Source organism: Abramis brama (assembly GCF_963993115.1).
Source record: "Abramis brama genome assembly, chromosome: 19".
Taxonomy (NCBI): domain Eukaryota; kingdom Metazoa; phylum Chordata; class Actinopteri; order Cypriniformes; family Leuciscidae; genus Abramis; species Abramis brama.
Genome location: NC_139981.1, coordinates 555,001 through 573,632, shown reverse-complemented (window position 1 = coordinate 573,632; position 18,632 = coordinate 555,001). Strand labels below are relative to the sequence as shown.

General features: G+C 39.6%; 1 protein-coding gene across 2 annotated transcripts in view; it reads left to right on the top strand.

Moving 5' to 3' along the window:
• The window catches only part of stk32c (serine/threonine kinase 32C), a 70,633-nt gene that overhangs the window by 40,781 nt on the left and 11,220 nt on the right, over nt 1–18,632 (top strand). For both annotated transcript variants that reach the window (XM_084093950.1, XM_084093949.1), the window contains exons 3-4: nt 5,862–6,013; nt 17,722–17,895. In XM_084093950.1, coding sequence (XP_083950076.1) covers nt 5,862–6,013; nt 17,722–17,895 — 326 coding nt within the window. The remainder of the gene's footprint in view (nt 1–5,861; nt 6,014–17,721; nt 17,896–18,632) is intronic.

The window sequence follows — 18,632 nt, the reverse complement described above, 5'->3', positions numbered from 1 at the left end:
AATTAGGGTTACGGTCCTAGTACTGAGCCTTGTGGTACGCCATACTGAACTTGTGATCGATGAGGCATCTCTTCATTTACTGCTACAAACTGATAACGGTCAGATAAGTATGATTTAAACCATGCTAATGCATTTCCACTAATGCCAACATAATTTTCAAAACTATTTAAAAGCATGTTGTGGTCGATAGTGTCAAATGCAGCACTAAGATCGAGTAACACTAATAGAGAGATACAACCACGATCGGATGATAAGAGCAAATCATTTGTGACTCTAATGAGAGCAGTCTCGGTACTATGGTACGGTCTAAAACCGGACTGGAAATCCTCAGATATCATTTCTTTCTAGAAATGAACACAGTTGTGAGGATACTGCTTTTTCTAATATCTTTGACAGAAAAGGTAGATTCGAGATCGGCCTGTAATTGACTAATTCTGTACGATCAAGTTGCGTTTTTTTAACAAGCGGTTTAATCATAGCCAGCTTAAAGGTTTTTGGTACGTATCCTAGAGACAAAGACGAATTAATGATATTAAGAAGAGGATCTATGACCTCTGGGAGCATCTCTTTCAGTTGCTTAGTCGGTATAGGGTCTAACATACATGTTGTCGGTTTAGATGATTTAACGAGTTTAGACAATCTTCTCTCATATAGTAATGAATGAATGGAATTTTTTCCTCTGGGACAGTACAATGATGCAATACAGTAGTTGACGGTTATAATTATTTCTAATAATTATAATTTTATAATTCAATTTATAAAAATCAATCTTGCAAGCAAAGAAGTTCATAAAGTCTTACTGCTGTGCTCTGGAAACAGCTTTATTTTTCATTAATTTAGCCACTGAATCAAATAAATGCCTAGGGTCGTGTTTGTTTTCTTCTAAGAGGGTCGAAAAATAAGCAGATTTCTGGCCTTCAGGCTTTTCTGTATGCAATAGTGCTGTCTTTCCACAAAATGCGAAAAACCTCTGGGGTTTTTTTTCTTCCTGCTGTGCTCCAAAATCAATCTCAAATCACAGCCAATCAGAAGAGTGTGTGGGCGGAGTCTCCCTGCATATGCACTGCAAATCAATCTCAAATCACAGCCAATCAGAAGAGCGTGTGGGCGGAGTCTCTCTGCAAACGCACTATTTCTCTCTAATATTATCAATCTTGCAAGCATAGTTCATAAAGTGAACTACTGCTGTGCTGTTTGGAAACAGCTTTATTTCTCATTAATTTTGCCACTGAATCAAATAAATGCCTAGGGTCGTGTTTGTTTTCTTCTAAGAGGGTCGAAAAATAAGCAGATTTCTGTCTTTCCAAAATCAATCACAAATCACAGCCAATCAGAAGAGCGTGTGGGCGGAGTCTCTGCACTCGCAACTAAACAGATCTGCGCATAATCAAATTCATAAATATTACACCATTTTAACATTATTAAAAATACATACTGAGTGCCTGAAACAATCTTTGTCATAGAATACACTTCACAATTCACTGTTCACAATTTGAACATTCTTGTTTCCTTTCATTTATTTTCAAGGTCTGAGATGAATTATTCACCGTCTCTTTCAGTAAGTCTACAGCCATGATCTTCATCGTGTGTCGTCATGTGATCATGGTGAAGAGGTGCTAAAATATTCTGTTGCTAATTAAATGTTGCTTTATAAAGATTGACATCGGTGTCAAGGAAAGGGAAGTCATTTTTCCTCATTAGGATTCTTACCAAAAATGGTAACCATGGTACCCACAGTCTCCACCAAAATTACATAATTACAGAACGGTCGCCCAAAAAGAAAGGAAGCATATCGCATTTAATTTGATGGTTTTGGCAGAGGCTGCGGTGATTCATTTAATGAGGTGTCATTTCAGCAGTGGTGTGGACAATGTGAGGTGTAGCTTTCATGAGTCCGATCCGTAAACGCCGGGGTTTGCATCCGTCACTGTGAGAGAAAAGACTCTTTGTGCTTCTGTCCTCGTCTTTTATCACTCTTTCTCTCTGTATCTGTCTGTTTCTCTCTGGAAGGAGAATAAAGATGGAGGTTTCGCTCCCTATAAACGCTCATCAGACTCTTTCGTGGAGACGTGACTGAGGGCAGCTTCAAAGATCTGAGCGACAGAAACTCTGGAATGAAGTTTCTCTCTTTATGTGCTTCATGTATTTGTAACTAAGCGTCGTTGAACTGAAGTGATGGCTGTTGAAAATGCAGAAATAAATGACATTTTACAATATATTCACATAGAAAACAGCTGTTTTGAAGTAGAATAATATTTCAGCAGAAGAGACTTCAAAAACATTATGAAATCTTAATTATTCCAAACGTTTGACCATTAGTGTGCAGTAGTGGAGGAGATACAAGTTTGACTAAGTCATAATATATTATATAATATTTTTAAATATGAGAGAAGCACTAAACTTGGTTAAGGTATTTACTATATGACAAGCTACAGGTTTTATTTTACTATATGCACAAAAAATGCATTGACTACAACATAATCAGTTATTAATGTTTGGTTGGTTCTCTCTTGTTTTTGCACGTGTTCATAATTTCACAAATAAAACAATCGACTCGCAACTACGCAGAATGAATACAAAATCTGTAACGCATTCAAAGGGTGAAGATGTCAATCCTCATAGACCGGACGTCACTTTTGGCCTCTACTGTACATGCACACGTCACACACACACAGTGATTGTGTGATTCACACACGTGTTGATGTTATCTGCAGGATTTCTCATCCGGACGCTCAACACTGATTCACCAGTGTGTAGAAGCTCAGGGTCTCTGCGAACATGCAAACAGAACGATGATATGGTGAATGATCCGAGTGAGACGTGGGTTTATACGGGTCTGTCCCCGGTTTATCTCACTCTCACAGCGCGACTCGGGTGAGGCTCGATCCGCTCGGATGACGACAGCCGACATTATGATGTTTCCCGGAGCCAAACTCTCCACTGAAACTCCAGCATGAAACAGTCTTTCGGCACAGCCACCGGCTGACCTTTAACAGCCTGTTTAATGCGTGTTGAAGCACAATCACAGGTGTTCGTTATGAATATTAAACCGTGAAAAGCAGCCAGCGGGAGTTTAATGCGCTTTATTAATGTTTGGAATAAGAGATAAGTGTGAACTTTATTAGATTGTTAAAGAACAACTCTGACAAAGTGATATTTTCAGAGAGAGTCACTGATGCATTACTCTAGAACATGCCCTTCTTCCTTCCAGTGTGGATATCTAGACATTCTCAAAGCAAAATACATTTACTGGAGAACCAGTAATGTGTAAAAATTAAGTGAGTTTAGTCTTAGAAAGAACAAATATTTCCCTTTGAATTAGGTTTATTTTTCTGACTCCATTGGCAGATATTTATGGCAAGCCGTTTTAACTTTTATTAATTTCCAGGATATGAATTCTTGATATCAACAATTCAATTTTCACTTGTTCAAATTATAGTTATTGATATCAGGAATTAGATTTATGCTAATAACAATGGGAATTTTTTATATCAGAAATTACATTTCCATTAGTAACAATGCTAATTCTTGATCAACAATTACATTTTTACTTATTAAAATGCTCATTCTAGATATCAAGAATTGAATTTCAACTAGTAAAAACTATAATTCTTGATATCTGTAATTGTATTTTCACTAGTGAAATGTCACCATAGGCTGCCATTCAAATTCAATTGTTGATATCAATAATTGATTTCTTACTATTTGAAATTCCGAATACACATATCAGAAATACAATTCTTACTAGTAAAAACCTTTATTTTTGATATCAAGAATTCAATTGTCAGTAGTTGAAATGTCTATTCTTGATATCAACAATTGAATTGCTACTATAGTAACAATGTTAATTTTTGATATCAATAATTCCATTGTCACTAGTTACTAGTAAGAAAGCCATTTTAGATATCTGAAATTATATTGATATCAGAAATACATTTTCAGATATAAAAAATGTAAATTTTTACTAGTAGCAATTCAATTGTTGATATCTAGAATAGACATTTTTTCTAGTAACCACGTAATTCTTGATATCAGGAATTCACATTTTTACTAGTAACAATGCAATTATTGATATAAAAAATGATATATCTACTAGTAAGAAGTACAAAGCTGATATGTGTATTCAGAATTTCAACTAGTAAGAAATCAATTCTTGATATCAACAATTGAATTTGAATGGCAGCCTATGGTGACATTTCACTAGTGAAAATACAATTACAGATAACAAGAATTATAGTTTTTACTAGTTGAAATTCAATTCTTGATATAAAATGAGCATTTTAATTAGTAAAAATGTAATTGTTGATCAAGAATTAGCATTGTTACTAATGGAAATGTAATTTCTGATATCAAAAATTCCCATTGTTATTAGCAAAAATCTAATTCCTGATATCAATAACTATAATTTGAACAAGTGAAAAATGAATTGTTGATATCAAGAATTCATATCCTGGAAATTAATAAAAGTTAAAACGGCTTGCCATAGATATTTGTTCTTGTATTAAGACTAAACTCACTTCATTTTGAAAAATGTTTCATTAAACAAGACTTCATATCTTCAGTCGTTCTGCTTCTTCTCCAGTGAATGTATCTTGATTTAAGAATGTTTAGATATTTGAGCTGGAGAACGAGAAACACTGTGGAAAAGCATCATTTTTTGCACTTTAGAAGCATCTCACGGTTTTCTGTTGGGTTTGTGTTGTTTTGGAGCGGGTGATTAGATCTGAGTTGGGGACGCTGGTATCCGTCTGCTCTCCTCACTGATATTTGCTCTGGTTATCTGAGTGATCGGGGCCGCGGGCAGGTTTGGATTGGAGGTTTCAGTCTTCCGTGAACCGCTGGGTCAAAGTGGATGTAATTAAGGAACGTTTCCATCCGGATCTGTGGGGCGAAACACTATAAGAGCTCAAAGGCTTTTCTACACTTCAGGAAAACAACATTTCGATGAGACACTCTAAAGGCCATTTCAACTGGATTATTTTGTTTGCTTGTTTCAATCGGACAGCGAAATGACTGGATTGTCGCCTCTGGACTCTCACCGGATCCGTTTGACAGAATCAGAGCAGTTTCTAGAAGTGGCGCTGTGGCCTGTTTCAGTTTACCTGAATGAGGACAACTGAAGAATAAACTTAGCAAAATAAAGAGTTATTCAATCAATCCAATGACTGATTGTATCAAATCAGTCTCCATGATTCACTGACTCATTTGTTTTGTTAGTGAATGAATCTTCTGAACGAATCGGTTGAGTGTGTGATTCTGACTCACTTGGTTTTTCCCCCTGAATGAGTCCATGTTTTTGAAACAAATCTGTTGAATGAATGATTCACTGACTCGTTTGTTTTGTTCCTCAATGAATACAGATGCTGTACAGACCGATCGGCTCTTTAAATGAATGATTCAATGACTCAGTTGCTGTTTGCCCTGATTGAGACTGATTCATTCATTTGATATCTACTCATATGAGCTCAGAACAAATTTTGAGAAAAGTATATTTTTTATTTATTACATATTATTTAATATATAAATAAGTATGTCTCAGAATTTCCAGTAAAATGAACTCTATAGTGAAATATGCAGTGATATCAGATTTTCATTATGTGCTGCTCCAGTCCGTACTGTGTTTTGACCTTTATCCCTGTCTCACATCACACACACTCTTGATTATCCTTTAATGAGCTTTTAATGCAGATTCTGTGTTCGTGAAGGATCTCTGACTCGTGGCATTTTGTGCCGGTTGAAGCGAACAGGTTATTAATATCAGACGCGAGTCTATAATGATGTATGTTGATGTCATTAACGCGGCCTGAGCCGTTGTGTCTCGGTAACTCTCTCATTGTGTGTGTGTGTGTGTGTGTGTGCAGGTATGCATCGTGCAGAAGCGGGACACAGAGAAGATGTACGCCATGAAGTACATGAACAAGCAGCAGTGCATCGAGCGCGACGAGGTCCGGAACGTCTTCAGAGAGCTGGAGATCCTGCAGGAGATTGAACATGTGTTTTTAGTGAACCTCTGGTGACTATCCTCTGATTCCTCTGATTCCTCCCATTCCTCTGATTCCCTCATGTGTTCGGCATGTGCATGAGGACCAGACTCACTTATCGTGATTTAACGCAAGACACCGCAGGTGAACAGGGTAAAAAAAATAATTTAACTAATAAACTAGTGCTGAGCAACGATCAATCACATCAAAAATAAAACGTTTGTGTTTACGTTATATACAGTGAGGAAAATAAGTATTTGAACACCCTGCTATTTTGCAAGTTCTCCCACTTAGAAATCATGGAGGGGTCTGAAATTGTCATCGTAGGTGCATGTCCACTGTGAGAGACATAATCAAAAAAAAAAAAATCCAGAAATCACAATGTATGATTTTTTACCTATTTATTTGTATGATACAGCTGCAAATAAGTATTTGAACACCTGAGAAAATCAATGTTAATATTTGGTACAGTAGCCTTTGTTTGCAATTACAGAGGTCAAACGTTTCCTGTAGTTTTTCACCAGGTTTGCACACACTGCAGGAGGGATTTTGGCCACTCCTCCACACAGATCTTCTCTAGATCAGTCAGGTTTCTGGGCTGTCGCTGAGAAACACGGAGTTTGAGCTCCCTCCAAAGATTCTCTATTGGGTTTAGGTCTGGAGACTGGCTAGGCCACGCCAGAACCTTGATATGCTTCTTACAGAGCCACTCCTTGGTTATCCTGGCTGTGTGCTTCGGGTCATTGTCATGTTGGAAGACCCAGCCTCGACCCATCTTCAATGCTCTAACTGAGGGAAGGAGGTTGTTCCCCAAAATCTCGCAATACATGGCCCCGGTCATCCTCTCCTTAATACAGTGCAGTCGCCCTGTCCCATGTGCAGAAAAACACCCCCAAAGCATGATGCTACCACCCCCATGCTTCACAGTAGGGATGGTGTTCTTGGGATGGTACTCATCATTCTTCTTCCTCCAAACACGTTTAGTGGAATTATGACCAAAAAGTTCTATTTTGGTCTCATCTGACCACATGACTTTCTCCCATGACTCCTCTGGATCATCCAAATGGTCATTGGCAAACTTAAGACGGGCCTTGACATGTGCTGGTTTAAGCAGGGGAACCTTCCGTGCCATGCATGATTTCAAACCATGACGTCTTAGTGTATTACCAACAGTAACCTTGGAAACGGTGGTCCCAGCTCTTTTCAGGTCATTGACCAGCTCCTCCCGTGTAGTTCTGGGCTGATTTCTCACCTTTCTTAGGATCATTGAGACCCCACGAGGTGAGATCTTGCATGGAGCCCCAGTCCGAGGGAGATTGACAGTCATGTTTAGCTTCTTCCATTTTCTAATGATTGCTCCAACAGTGGACGTTTTTTCACCAAGCTGCTTGACAATTTCCCCGTAGCCCTTTCCAGCCTTGTGGAGGTGTACAATTTTGTCTCTAGTGTCTTTGGACAGCTCTTTGGTCTTGGCCATGTTAGTAGTTGGATTCTTACTGATTGTATGGGGTGGACAGGTGTCTTTATGCAGCTAACGACCTCAAACAGGTGCATCTAATTTAGGATAATAAATGGAGTGGAGGTGGACATTTTAAAGGCAGACTAACAGGTCTTTGAGGGTCAGAATTCTAGCTGATAGACAGGTGTTCAAATACTTATTTGCAGCTGTATCATACAAATAAATAGTTAAAAAATCATATATTGTGATTTCTGGATATTTTTTTTTAGATTATGTCTCTCACAGTGGACATGCACCTACGATGACAATTTCAGACCCCTCCATGATTTCCAAGTGGGAGAACTTGCAAAATAGCAGGGTGTTCAAATACTTATTTTCCTCACTGTGTGTGTGCTGTGTATAATTATTTTATATAAATACACACACATGCATGTAAATATTTAAGAAAAATGTGTTTTATTTATATATAATATAAATTATGTATAAATATATATACAGTATATACATGCAAATATTTCTTAATTATATAATAAAAAATCTATAAAATATATTTCTTAATATATTCTTAAATGCATATGTGTGTATTTATATATACAAAATAAGTATATACAGTACACACACATATATTACATAAACTTAAATTGATTAAGCGATTAATTGTTGCCCAGCACTATAATAAACATCACCATATTTCCCTTGTTGATTGATTACAAGTTCAATAAATTAAGCACTTAAATGTGTATTTTGGATGTTTTATTTCCACTAGTCTTAAAAAAACAGGGTTTGTCTGCAGTGTCTTGCCTTAAATCTTAGTTTTTCTTAATATATGTGTGCAGCTGAAGTAGGATAGATGCGATTACTGCCGAACTCCAGCAAATAGACATCTTTCCTGATTATATTTGTGACCTCAGGGAAAGAAATGAATGAAATATGCTGCATAAATCCTCTTAATCTGTTTAATGTGGCAGTTCAACCTGAAATAAGATCATCCGCGTAATCCAACACACCTGACTGTTCGACGTCACAGGATCGGAGATTTGTGCGAGTGTGTAGTTGTGTAACTGAAGAAGAGCATCATCATTATCGTCTTCCTCTTTACACGGTCAGGTCGTCTTTAAGGCTGTTTCCATAGAAACGCTTCATCACTTCCTGTCCTTCTGTGACTCTGTACCTAATCTAATCCAGTGTGTGTGTGTGTGTGTGTGTGTGTGTGTTTCATGCTTTATTTAATGATAATGTGTGTGTTAATGTGCTGTCAGTAGTACAGGCCTCATCTTTATGTATTACCGGTGAGTGTTCATGGGGAAAATATGAAGATGCGGAGTATGATCTGATTTTTATCGATTAAACTTCATCTCTCGTCTCAGTCACCTCCGTCTACATGTTCACATCTCAGCGCTGTCTGACTGATATGGAAGCTTGTTTTCACCACGCAATAAAAAAAAAGAACGTAATTGCGCGTTTTTATCTCACAATTTGCACTTTTTTTTTTCTTTTCGCCATTGTGAGTTTATATCTAAAGTCCGAATTGTGAGAAAAAAAGTCAGAATTGCAAGTTATAAACTCAAAATTTGATTGTATTTTATTATATATTGTATTGTATTAGATTAATTATATTGTATTATATTAGAGAAGTTTTTAGGAATTGCACTTAGGAACATTCTTAGACGTTATCTAGTGAAACTAGCCTCGGTATGAACTCAGTGTAACAACACTTTCTGTTTGTGGACATTGTACAGAAAGGATAGTGTAAAACGAGTGACTTTGTGATCAGTTTCTGTCAGTAATTGTAGATCATGGCGCTCGCAACGCCGAGGTCACGGGTTTGATTCCCAGGCAATGTGTGAACTGATGAAGTGCAAGCCTTGAATGCAGTGTTAGTTGCTTTGGATAAAAGCATCTGCATAAATGGAAACTCTGATAAGTACGATTTGAGAAGGCATTCATGTCCAATTTCTGACTAGGAAACTACAACTAGGAACATACCTGGAGGAGACAAACCTCTTTGAATGACTCCTGATCGGCAGTCTAAAGAAAAGCCTTACGGAACGACAAACACGGAGAAGGAAAGACTCAACACATGTGAACTACACACACAGTGTGTCTCTGTCTCGTGTGTATTACAGCACTGGCTCTCTCCCACGCTTCATCATGACAGCGCTTCACGTTTCCATCTGTTAGACAATGGCTCTTCTGCCTCCTCTCTCCGCTCATGATGGAGTCGTCAGCCGTTTATAAATAATACCTGTCATTTATTGTTCATCCATATGTGTGGAAACATCAGCGGTCTGGATCCCGGCAGATGCGAGTGTCAAAAACCAGAACGTGTGGAGAAACTTCATCAGAGAAACTTCATCAGAGAGGAACTCAGACGGCAGGTCAAGCGAAAGCATCTGCTCCAGAGAGAGAGTAGAGAGAGAGGGAGAGAGAGAAAGTTAGAAATAAGAGATAAGAGATTCTGTGACATCTTAAGAATTGCATTCTTAGACTTTATCTTAAAGTCCCCCTGTAGTCAATAATTTCATTCATTAAAACTCATCTTTGATCACCAAAATTACATATTTAAAAAAAAAATTCCTTTAAAATAGCTTGAATGTAACTCGACACCCTTGCCTCATTTAGTATGCAAATGAGCCCCGCCTCCACTCACTCACTCAGCTCAGAGATCCACTGGTTGACGATCACACGTTGATCTGATTGGTTACAAGGTAGTTTGTGACGTCAGAAACACCAGCGATTTCAAAGCGTGTTTTTGAGACTGTCTTTGGTTCACTGCAGGTTTAAGGAGGAAATACTCAGCAATGCTGTCGACTTATGAATTTACACATGGTTTGTCTTAAAGCATATTAAAAACACCACATAGACACATAAACAACATTAAAAGCTGGATTTACACTAGTTAGTCTGTAATAACCTGTAGTGTTTACTAAGTCAGTCATCACTACACTAGTGCCGGTATTATAAACGTCTAGCAGTGTTGAAGCACTAAAGTTGAGTTTGTCCTGCAGCGTTTCTGCATTATGGCAGTTTTGCACACATTTTCTTTAGAATATATATAAAAAATAAGCTTTATATAAGAACAATAAATGTTCTGTCCTCCTTTAGATGGCTAGTTAAATGTGTGTGTGAGAGTTCTTTGTGTGAGGGAAAATGTGTGTGTGTGTGTAAGTAAGTGTGTCAGAGTTTGTGTTCTTTGAAGGACAGCGATGCTATTGTGAGTGTGTGAGAGTGTGTGTGTGTGAGAGTGTGTGTGTTCTTTTGAAGGACAGCAATGCTTCTGTAAGTCATGTGAAGAAGGGAAGGACGGTTCGACATTGACGACTCCATCTGAACACAGTGTCTATATATAATTATTTAGTTGAAGCAGACAGGATTTTCTCTTTCATGCATCTCACACACACACACACACACACACACACACACACACACACTGAGCTTTGAACAGCCTCGTCTCTGTGAGTCAAAGGATCTTCTGCTGTCGGGAATAAAGAGGGCTTCCTCCTCCACTCTTTTAAGCCTTTAAAATGTCAAGTATGCAGAAAATTGTAATTACTGTATCCGTTTACCAGCTCTGAGTCACGGCAGAAAACAGCTCCGTCACACACACACACACACACACACAACACCGTCCGTAAAGCACAAACACTCGTCTCACTGACACACACATCTCGCTGATGTCTCAGTCGTTGCTGTCCCTTGATCACGATCAGAGCAGAAGAACACACACATTTCTCATCCGATCCTCAAACCAGCTGTGCGGCTCATATTGGAATTTCAATCTTAAGGATTGTGTTTACATTCAATATTTCCAAAGCATTATACACAGAAACAAGGAATTACAGGGGAAAATACAATCAAATATTACAATAACAAAAAACTATAAAAAAGTATAAAATAAAAAAGGTGCTATATATATATATATATAGGTAATTTTTCACTAATCTCATTATCTCCAACTAAAGCCTTAAAACCAGGGGATCTTCTCAGTTTTATTTTTGACCCAAACAGTATGGCTTCCGTTTTCCCGAAGTGAAGCGATAGCCTGTTGTCTGACATCCACCTGAGAGTTCTTTCAGCTATGTTCTCATCTTTATGTGAAAGCAATAACATAGAATCATCTGCATATAAAAAGGTTCACATGAACATACAGACTTAAGGTCATTTATATATAGAAGGAAAAAAAGTGGACCCAAGAGCGTCCCTTGAGGAACCCCACATTCTGTACACTGTTCCTCCAGTGTCCACCTCCTGCTTCCTATCCTTCAGATATCACCCATCTGACTGCTCAGTCATTAAAACCAATGGCTTTTAATTTGCGTACCAGAATACCATACCATACCTTCTGTAGGCCTGACATGACCATACCACAACAATGACCTTTATCTTCCTAATGTGTTAGATGCAATAAACTGGTGTCAGGGAATGTGATTTACGAAAGCCAGACTGGAACTCATAGATTGTGTGATGCTAAATATTTGTCAGTCTGTTCAAAATAATCTTTTCAATTATATATTTGACAGACTACACAGAATAGAAACAGGTCTATAGTTTCCATGGTCTAATTTTCTCCCTTTCTTGTAAAGTGGAAATCTCTGGCAAGCTTGAAATCATTGGGGAAATTTCCTTTCTCAGTAGACATGTTTATGATATGGGTGATGGGTGATAACCTCAGCAGCATCTCTTCAGAATCTAGATGGAAGATTGTCAAAGCCAGAGGCTCTGGAACTATTTAGGTTTATAAGCTTCTCGAGTACGACTGAGGACTGACACCTTTTCAAAGAGAAGTCTTCTGCTTTGACCTCTTGCTGAGAATAAAAGTCAAAGATGTGACCTTCACCGTACGGCCCGGACTGGACAGGTCTTTATTCCACCAGTTTACTAGCCACTGATGATAAGTAGTTGTTAAAACTATCACTGTCACCTTTTCTACATTATTCCCCAAATCAAGAGTTGTTACTAGTTTTTGTTTTCAGCCTGTTACTGTATTCAAGCTGCTTGAGGGACTTCTATAACTGACTCGAATCATTTCTAAATTCCACAATTTTCTCATTAAAATAGGCCTTTTTAGCATTGACCACTAATCTGCTCACTTCATTTCTCACCTTTTTGTTCTCTGCCCAATTCTGATCGTCCTTGTTTCTCTTGAATGTGTCATACTTCTTATTTCTCATCCTAATTGCCTCGAGAACATCACCATTTATCCAGGGTTTTGTCCTCTGTTTAACTCTTACTACTTTAAATGGGGCTAATTAGTCTACAACTTCTAAAAACATACATTTAAAAGAGCACCATGCTTTATCAGCATCATTACATTGCAACACAGCAGAACAGTTTATTAAATTCTAAATTGCTATACCTTTTCAGCGACCTGACTCTTACAGAGCTATGACAATTGAGCACTGCTTTATCTTTCGAGTACAGAAAACTGAATGATCACTCAATCCATAATTAATTACCCCACTTTCTGCTATCCTAGACTTTTCTGACACTAGAACAAGTGGAAGAACAGACACGCATTGGTTCTTTGATCAGCTTATGTAAACTAAATGAGCAACAAAAATTCATTAATGCCTTATTAATGAAAAAGGTCCATCTTTCGAGGATCAGTATTAAAATCTTCTATAATGATACCTACCGATTTGACAAAGTCCATACACTTTGAGCAGACTTCTTCCAGAATTTCATAAAACATTGTCTGGTCAGGTGGCCGGATGGAGGATGGATGAATGATGGATGGAGGATGGATGGATGGATGGATGATGGATGGATGGATGAATGGATGGATGGATGGATGGATGGATGGATGATGGATGGATGGATGGATGGATGATGGATGGATGGATGGATGATGGATGGATGGATGGATGATGGATGGATGGATGGATGGATGGATGATGGATGGATGGATGGATGATGGATGAACGATGGATGGATGGATGGATGGATGGATGGATGAATGGAGGATGGATGGATGATGGATGGATGGATGGATGATGGATGGATGGATGATGGATGAACGATGGATGGATGATGGATGAACGATGGATGGATGGATGAACGATGGATGGATGGATGGATGGATGGATGGATGGATGATGGATGAACGATGGATGAACGATGGATGGATGATGGATGAACGATGGATGGATGATGGATGGATGGATGATGGATGAACGATGGATGGATGGATGGATGGATGGATGGATGATGGATGAACGATGGATGGATGATGGATGGATGGATGGATGAACGATGGATGGATGATGGATGGATGGATGATGGATGAACGGATGGATGGATGGATGGATGGATGGATGGATGGATGATGGATGGATGATGGATGATGGATGGATGGATGGATGATGGATGAACGATGGATGGATGGATGGATGATGGATGGATGGATGGATGATGGATGAACGATGGATGGATGGATGATGGATGGATGGATGATGGATGGATGCCTGTCTTCCACCAGCATCTGTATTTGATTCATCTTTATTTCTCCTCAGAGAATTTCGGTCAAATGTCTGAGATGCAGTTGATACTCCACTGAAACGTCTGAGCTTTGAAGGAGAAACATTTAAGTTATTACATTTTACCTATATTTGTAAGATTGAGAGACTGAGTGTTTTAGCACAGTAAAAACACAGTACAATCTGCTACTTAAAGGGACAGTTCATTCAAAATAGATCATTCTGTCATCATTTACTCATTTACCCATTTGTCATTCCAACCTGCATGAATTACTTTCGTCTGTAAAAGAAGAAACCGAACACTCATCCTGTCGAGCGTCTCTGTCTCTCCTCCGCTGGAACTTTCCTCTGTTCCCAGACCAGAAACTTGTGAAGTTCATTCGGGACGTTCCTCATTAAGCACCTTGAGAAATAAGGCCAGCCGAGAGGCGTTGGTGCGTGACACATTCAGGAGGAATCCACAGAGGAATGAAGCGTGTGTGTGATAGAGTGTGTGTGTGTGTGTTTGAGAGAGTGTGTTAGGGACATTTCATTTAAAATTCTACAATATTACTGATCTGCTGCATTGACATCATTATATGAGAACTGAACTGAGCTGGATGATGACATCACGGTTTTCTCCACAGCGGATATATATATATACATGAACTAAATTAATAACTTTTTTACAACAAAATGAAACATCACTGAACTTACTTCAGCTGGACTGACACTTTTTTCTAGAAACAAACTTTGTTGCATTATACAAAGATCACTGATGTGGATCCGGCTGACTTCAGTAAACCTCGGATTAAACAGAAAGACTAACATTAGCGTAGATGCCATTCTTATGATGTAACGAGTACATCAGGTGTTATAGGAAGTGTTCCCAGTTCCGGCTGACCTAATCTATGATGCCTAATAATCATTTAACTGATTTGAATAATAGAAATGTATAATGTTCTATGTGTATGGCACATTAAAGAGATTTGTTTTTAGACAGAGTGTGTCTGCTTCTCAAACAATGTTAGGAAGACTGTTTCAATGTTGAGATCGCAATAGACGTGAAGGACTATAATGTGTTAAGAGCTCGCTCAAGCACTGCGGAGATAAACCATTTAGTGCAGCTGTAGTTTGTTTATTAAGCGTGCAGGGCAACCACCCAGTAGAGCATTACAGTAATCTAGCCTTGAGGTCACGAACGCATGGACTAATTGTTCTGCATTTGTCAATGAGAGCATATGGCGTAATTTAGATATATTTTTAAGATGGAAGAATGCGGTTTTACAGATACTAGACACGTGACTTTCAAATGAAAGATTGGTATCAAAGAGCACACACACACACACACACACACACACACCCAGGTTCCTAACCGACGACGAAGACTTGACAGAGCAGTCATCAAGTGTTAGACAGTATTACGTGAGGAAGTTTTTTTGTCCAATAATTAGAATCTCTGTTTTTTCAGAATTTAGTAGTAGGAAATTACTAGTCATCCAGTTTTTTGTATCAGCTGTGCATTCGTTAATTTAGTGAATTGGTAGTTTTCATCACAGTGTGAAGAAATATAGAGCCGAGTATCATCAGCATAACAGTGAAAACTAATGCCATGCTTCCTAATGATATCTCCCAAGGGTAGCATGTACAGAGTGTGTGTGTGTGTGTGTGTGTGTGTGTGTGTGTGTGTGTGTGTGTGTGTGTGTGTGTGTGTGTGTGTGAGGGTAGCATGTACAGAGTGAACAGCAGCGGTCCTAGTACTGAGCCTTGTGGTACGCCATACTGAACTTGTGATCGATGAGACATCTCTTCATTTACTGCTACAAACTGATAACGGTCAGATAAGTATGATTTAAACCATGCTAATGCAATTCCACTAATGCCAACATCATTTTCGAGTCTATTTAAAAGAATGTTGTGGTCGATGGTGTCGTGAGTGTGTGTGTGTGTGTGTGTGTGTGTGTGTCACCAGTTGCTCGTGAAGCCGAGACGAGCTCCAGTTTTATCTGGGACACTGCGAATTTTGCCGAAAAGTTGTCCTCTCCTCACACACTCCTCTCTCTCTGCATCCCTCGACTCATTTGTCATCATGGCCTGATTATTTCATCCTCTCGGACTCGTTCCTGCTCCCTCTGAGCTCCGGCTCCAGGACGGCTGTTCTACAACAACACACTCCAGCTTTAACACACTTCTCAACTATTGTCACCCTGCGTCCGAACGCAAGATCTGTAGAGGCTTTAGAAGAGGACTGACCATTAAAATGTGTGTCTAATAACTCTAAAGTGATCGTTTTCTCAGTGTTATGACCAAGCGGCAACCTTAAACTGCAGTTCATCCACTGGCCACTAGAGACAGGCTCCAAAAGAGAGTCTATCCCATAATCCCCCATGTTAAAACGCCCAACTTTACAGCAGAAAAAACATGTTTACAGTCTGGTGCAAAAAGTGGTTTTGGTCTATATAGCTAATGTTGTCCTTCATGACGACTGTGAGGGAGGTGAATTGTTTTATAACTCATCCGTTTAAATTATATTAAGCCTTAAAGTTCTGCACAATTAAGGGCGTGGCCACTTGAGTGACAGGTGTATTGCTGCTGATGTCACAACTAGCCGTTTGTCTGCTAGCGTTAGCGTCACGTCACCTCAGATAATCCGCCTCACCGCACATTTTCGTTTATCCGGGAGAAATGTTTATCCTAACAAAATGGCGACGACCGGTTTTAAGTTCTCAGGTGATGCACTTGATGAACCAAACAAACGATGTGTGTAATGTTGCACTCATTGGTCATATACGTATATCCGGTGAAAAGGTTGTGTTGAGGTGTGTTGAAACTGTATCTTCATAGTTCAGCTGTGAGTCTCAGACTGTCTCTCTTCACCTCTGATCTCTGATATGATCCTCTGTCTGCAGATGTGTGTGTGTGTGTGTGTGTGTGTGTGTCTGTTAGCAGTGAATGAGAGTGTGAGCGACTGAGATCATAATAGATGTGATGATTCTCTCAGACCTGCGGCCTCTTAGAGAGAGGAAATGAGCTCTGAAGTGCTGTGATTGGAGAGTCCTTCACACACACACACACTCACATTCACGCACACACACAGACACTTACACACACACACAGTCACACACTCACATACACTCGCACTCACACAGACACTCTCACACACACACACACACACAAACAAACAAACACACACAATTACACTTTATATTTTATTTCATTTCTGAATAAAGTATGTATATATATTCATTATAAATTTTTTAATTTTAGTTTGGATTTTTGTCATTTTTATTAGTTTTTTATCAGTATGTCTGTCTATACATGTCAGTTTGTGACGTTTATAGCGTGTTTTCATTGTTACTAGTTGAATATAATAACTATAATATCTTTAGATTTCAGAGCCAGATGAAGAGAAACGGCAGTTTATCAGTTTCCTGCGTGTTGAGCAGTAGATGATTAGTGTGTGTGTGTGAGTGTGTGTGTGTGTGTGTGTGTGTGTGACGCTCTCAGATTAACATCTGCCGAGGGATGATTGACAGGTGATCTAAACTGTGCCGGCATTTTAATTAAAATGTCCAAATCAGATAATCTCCTTCTCGACTTAAATTAATAAACCTCAATCAGATTTCTGTGAAAGACAATAAAAGAGCTTCTGATGGGGATGATGTCTCACACACACACGCACGCTCGCACGCACGCACACACGCACACACACACCTGTAGATCTCATCAGTGACTCCAGATGATCAGGAGAGCGGTTTGCATGTTCAGTGAGCTGTGTGATGTCACTTCCCGCTGTCTGACCTCTGACCCCTGACCCTGCGCTCAGGTACTCGTTCCAGGACGAGGAGGACATGTTCATGGTGGTGGACCTGCTGTTGGGCGGAGACCTGCGGTATCATCTCCAGCAGAACGTGCCGTTCACCGAGGACGCGGTGAAGCTCTACCTGTGTGAGATGACACTCGCGCTCGACTACCTGCAGAACCAACACATCATACACAGGTGAGTCAGAGAGAGAGAGAGAGAGTGTGTGTGTGTGTGTGTGTGTGTGTGTGTGAGATGACACTCGCGCTCTCGACTACCTGCAGAACCAACACATCATACACAGGTGAGTCAGAGAGAGAGAGAGTGTGTGTGTGTGTGTGTGTGTGTGTGTGTGTGTGTGTGTGTGTGTGTGTGTGTGTGTGAGATGACACTCGCGCTCGACTACCTGCAGAACCAACACATCATACACAGGTGAGTCAGAGAGAGAGAGAGAGAGAGTGTGTGTGTGTGTGTGTGTGTGTGTGTGAGTGAGATGACACTCGCGCTCGACTACCTGCAGAACCAACACATCATACACAGGTGAGTCAGAGAGAGAGAGAGAGAGTGTGTGTGTGTGTGTGTGTGTGTGTGTGTGAGATGACACTCGCGCTCTCGACTACCTGCAGAACCAACACATCATACACAGGTGAGTCAGAGAGAGAGAGAGTGTGTGTGTGTGTGTGTGTGTGTGTGTGTGTGTGTGTGAGATGACACTCGCGCTCGACTACCTGCAGAACCAACACATCATACACAGGTGAGTCAGAGAGAGAGAGAGAGAGTGTGTGTGTGTGTGTGTGTGTGTGTGTGAGTGAGATGACACTCGCGCTCGACTACCTGCAGAACCAACACATCATACACAGGTGAGTCAGAGAGAGAGAGAGAGAGTGTGTGTGTGTGTGTGTGTGTGTGTGTGTGAGATGACACTCGCGCTCTCG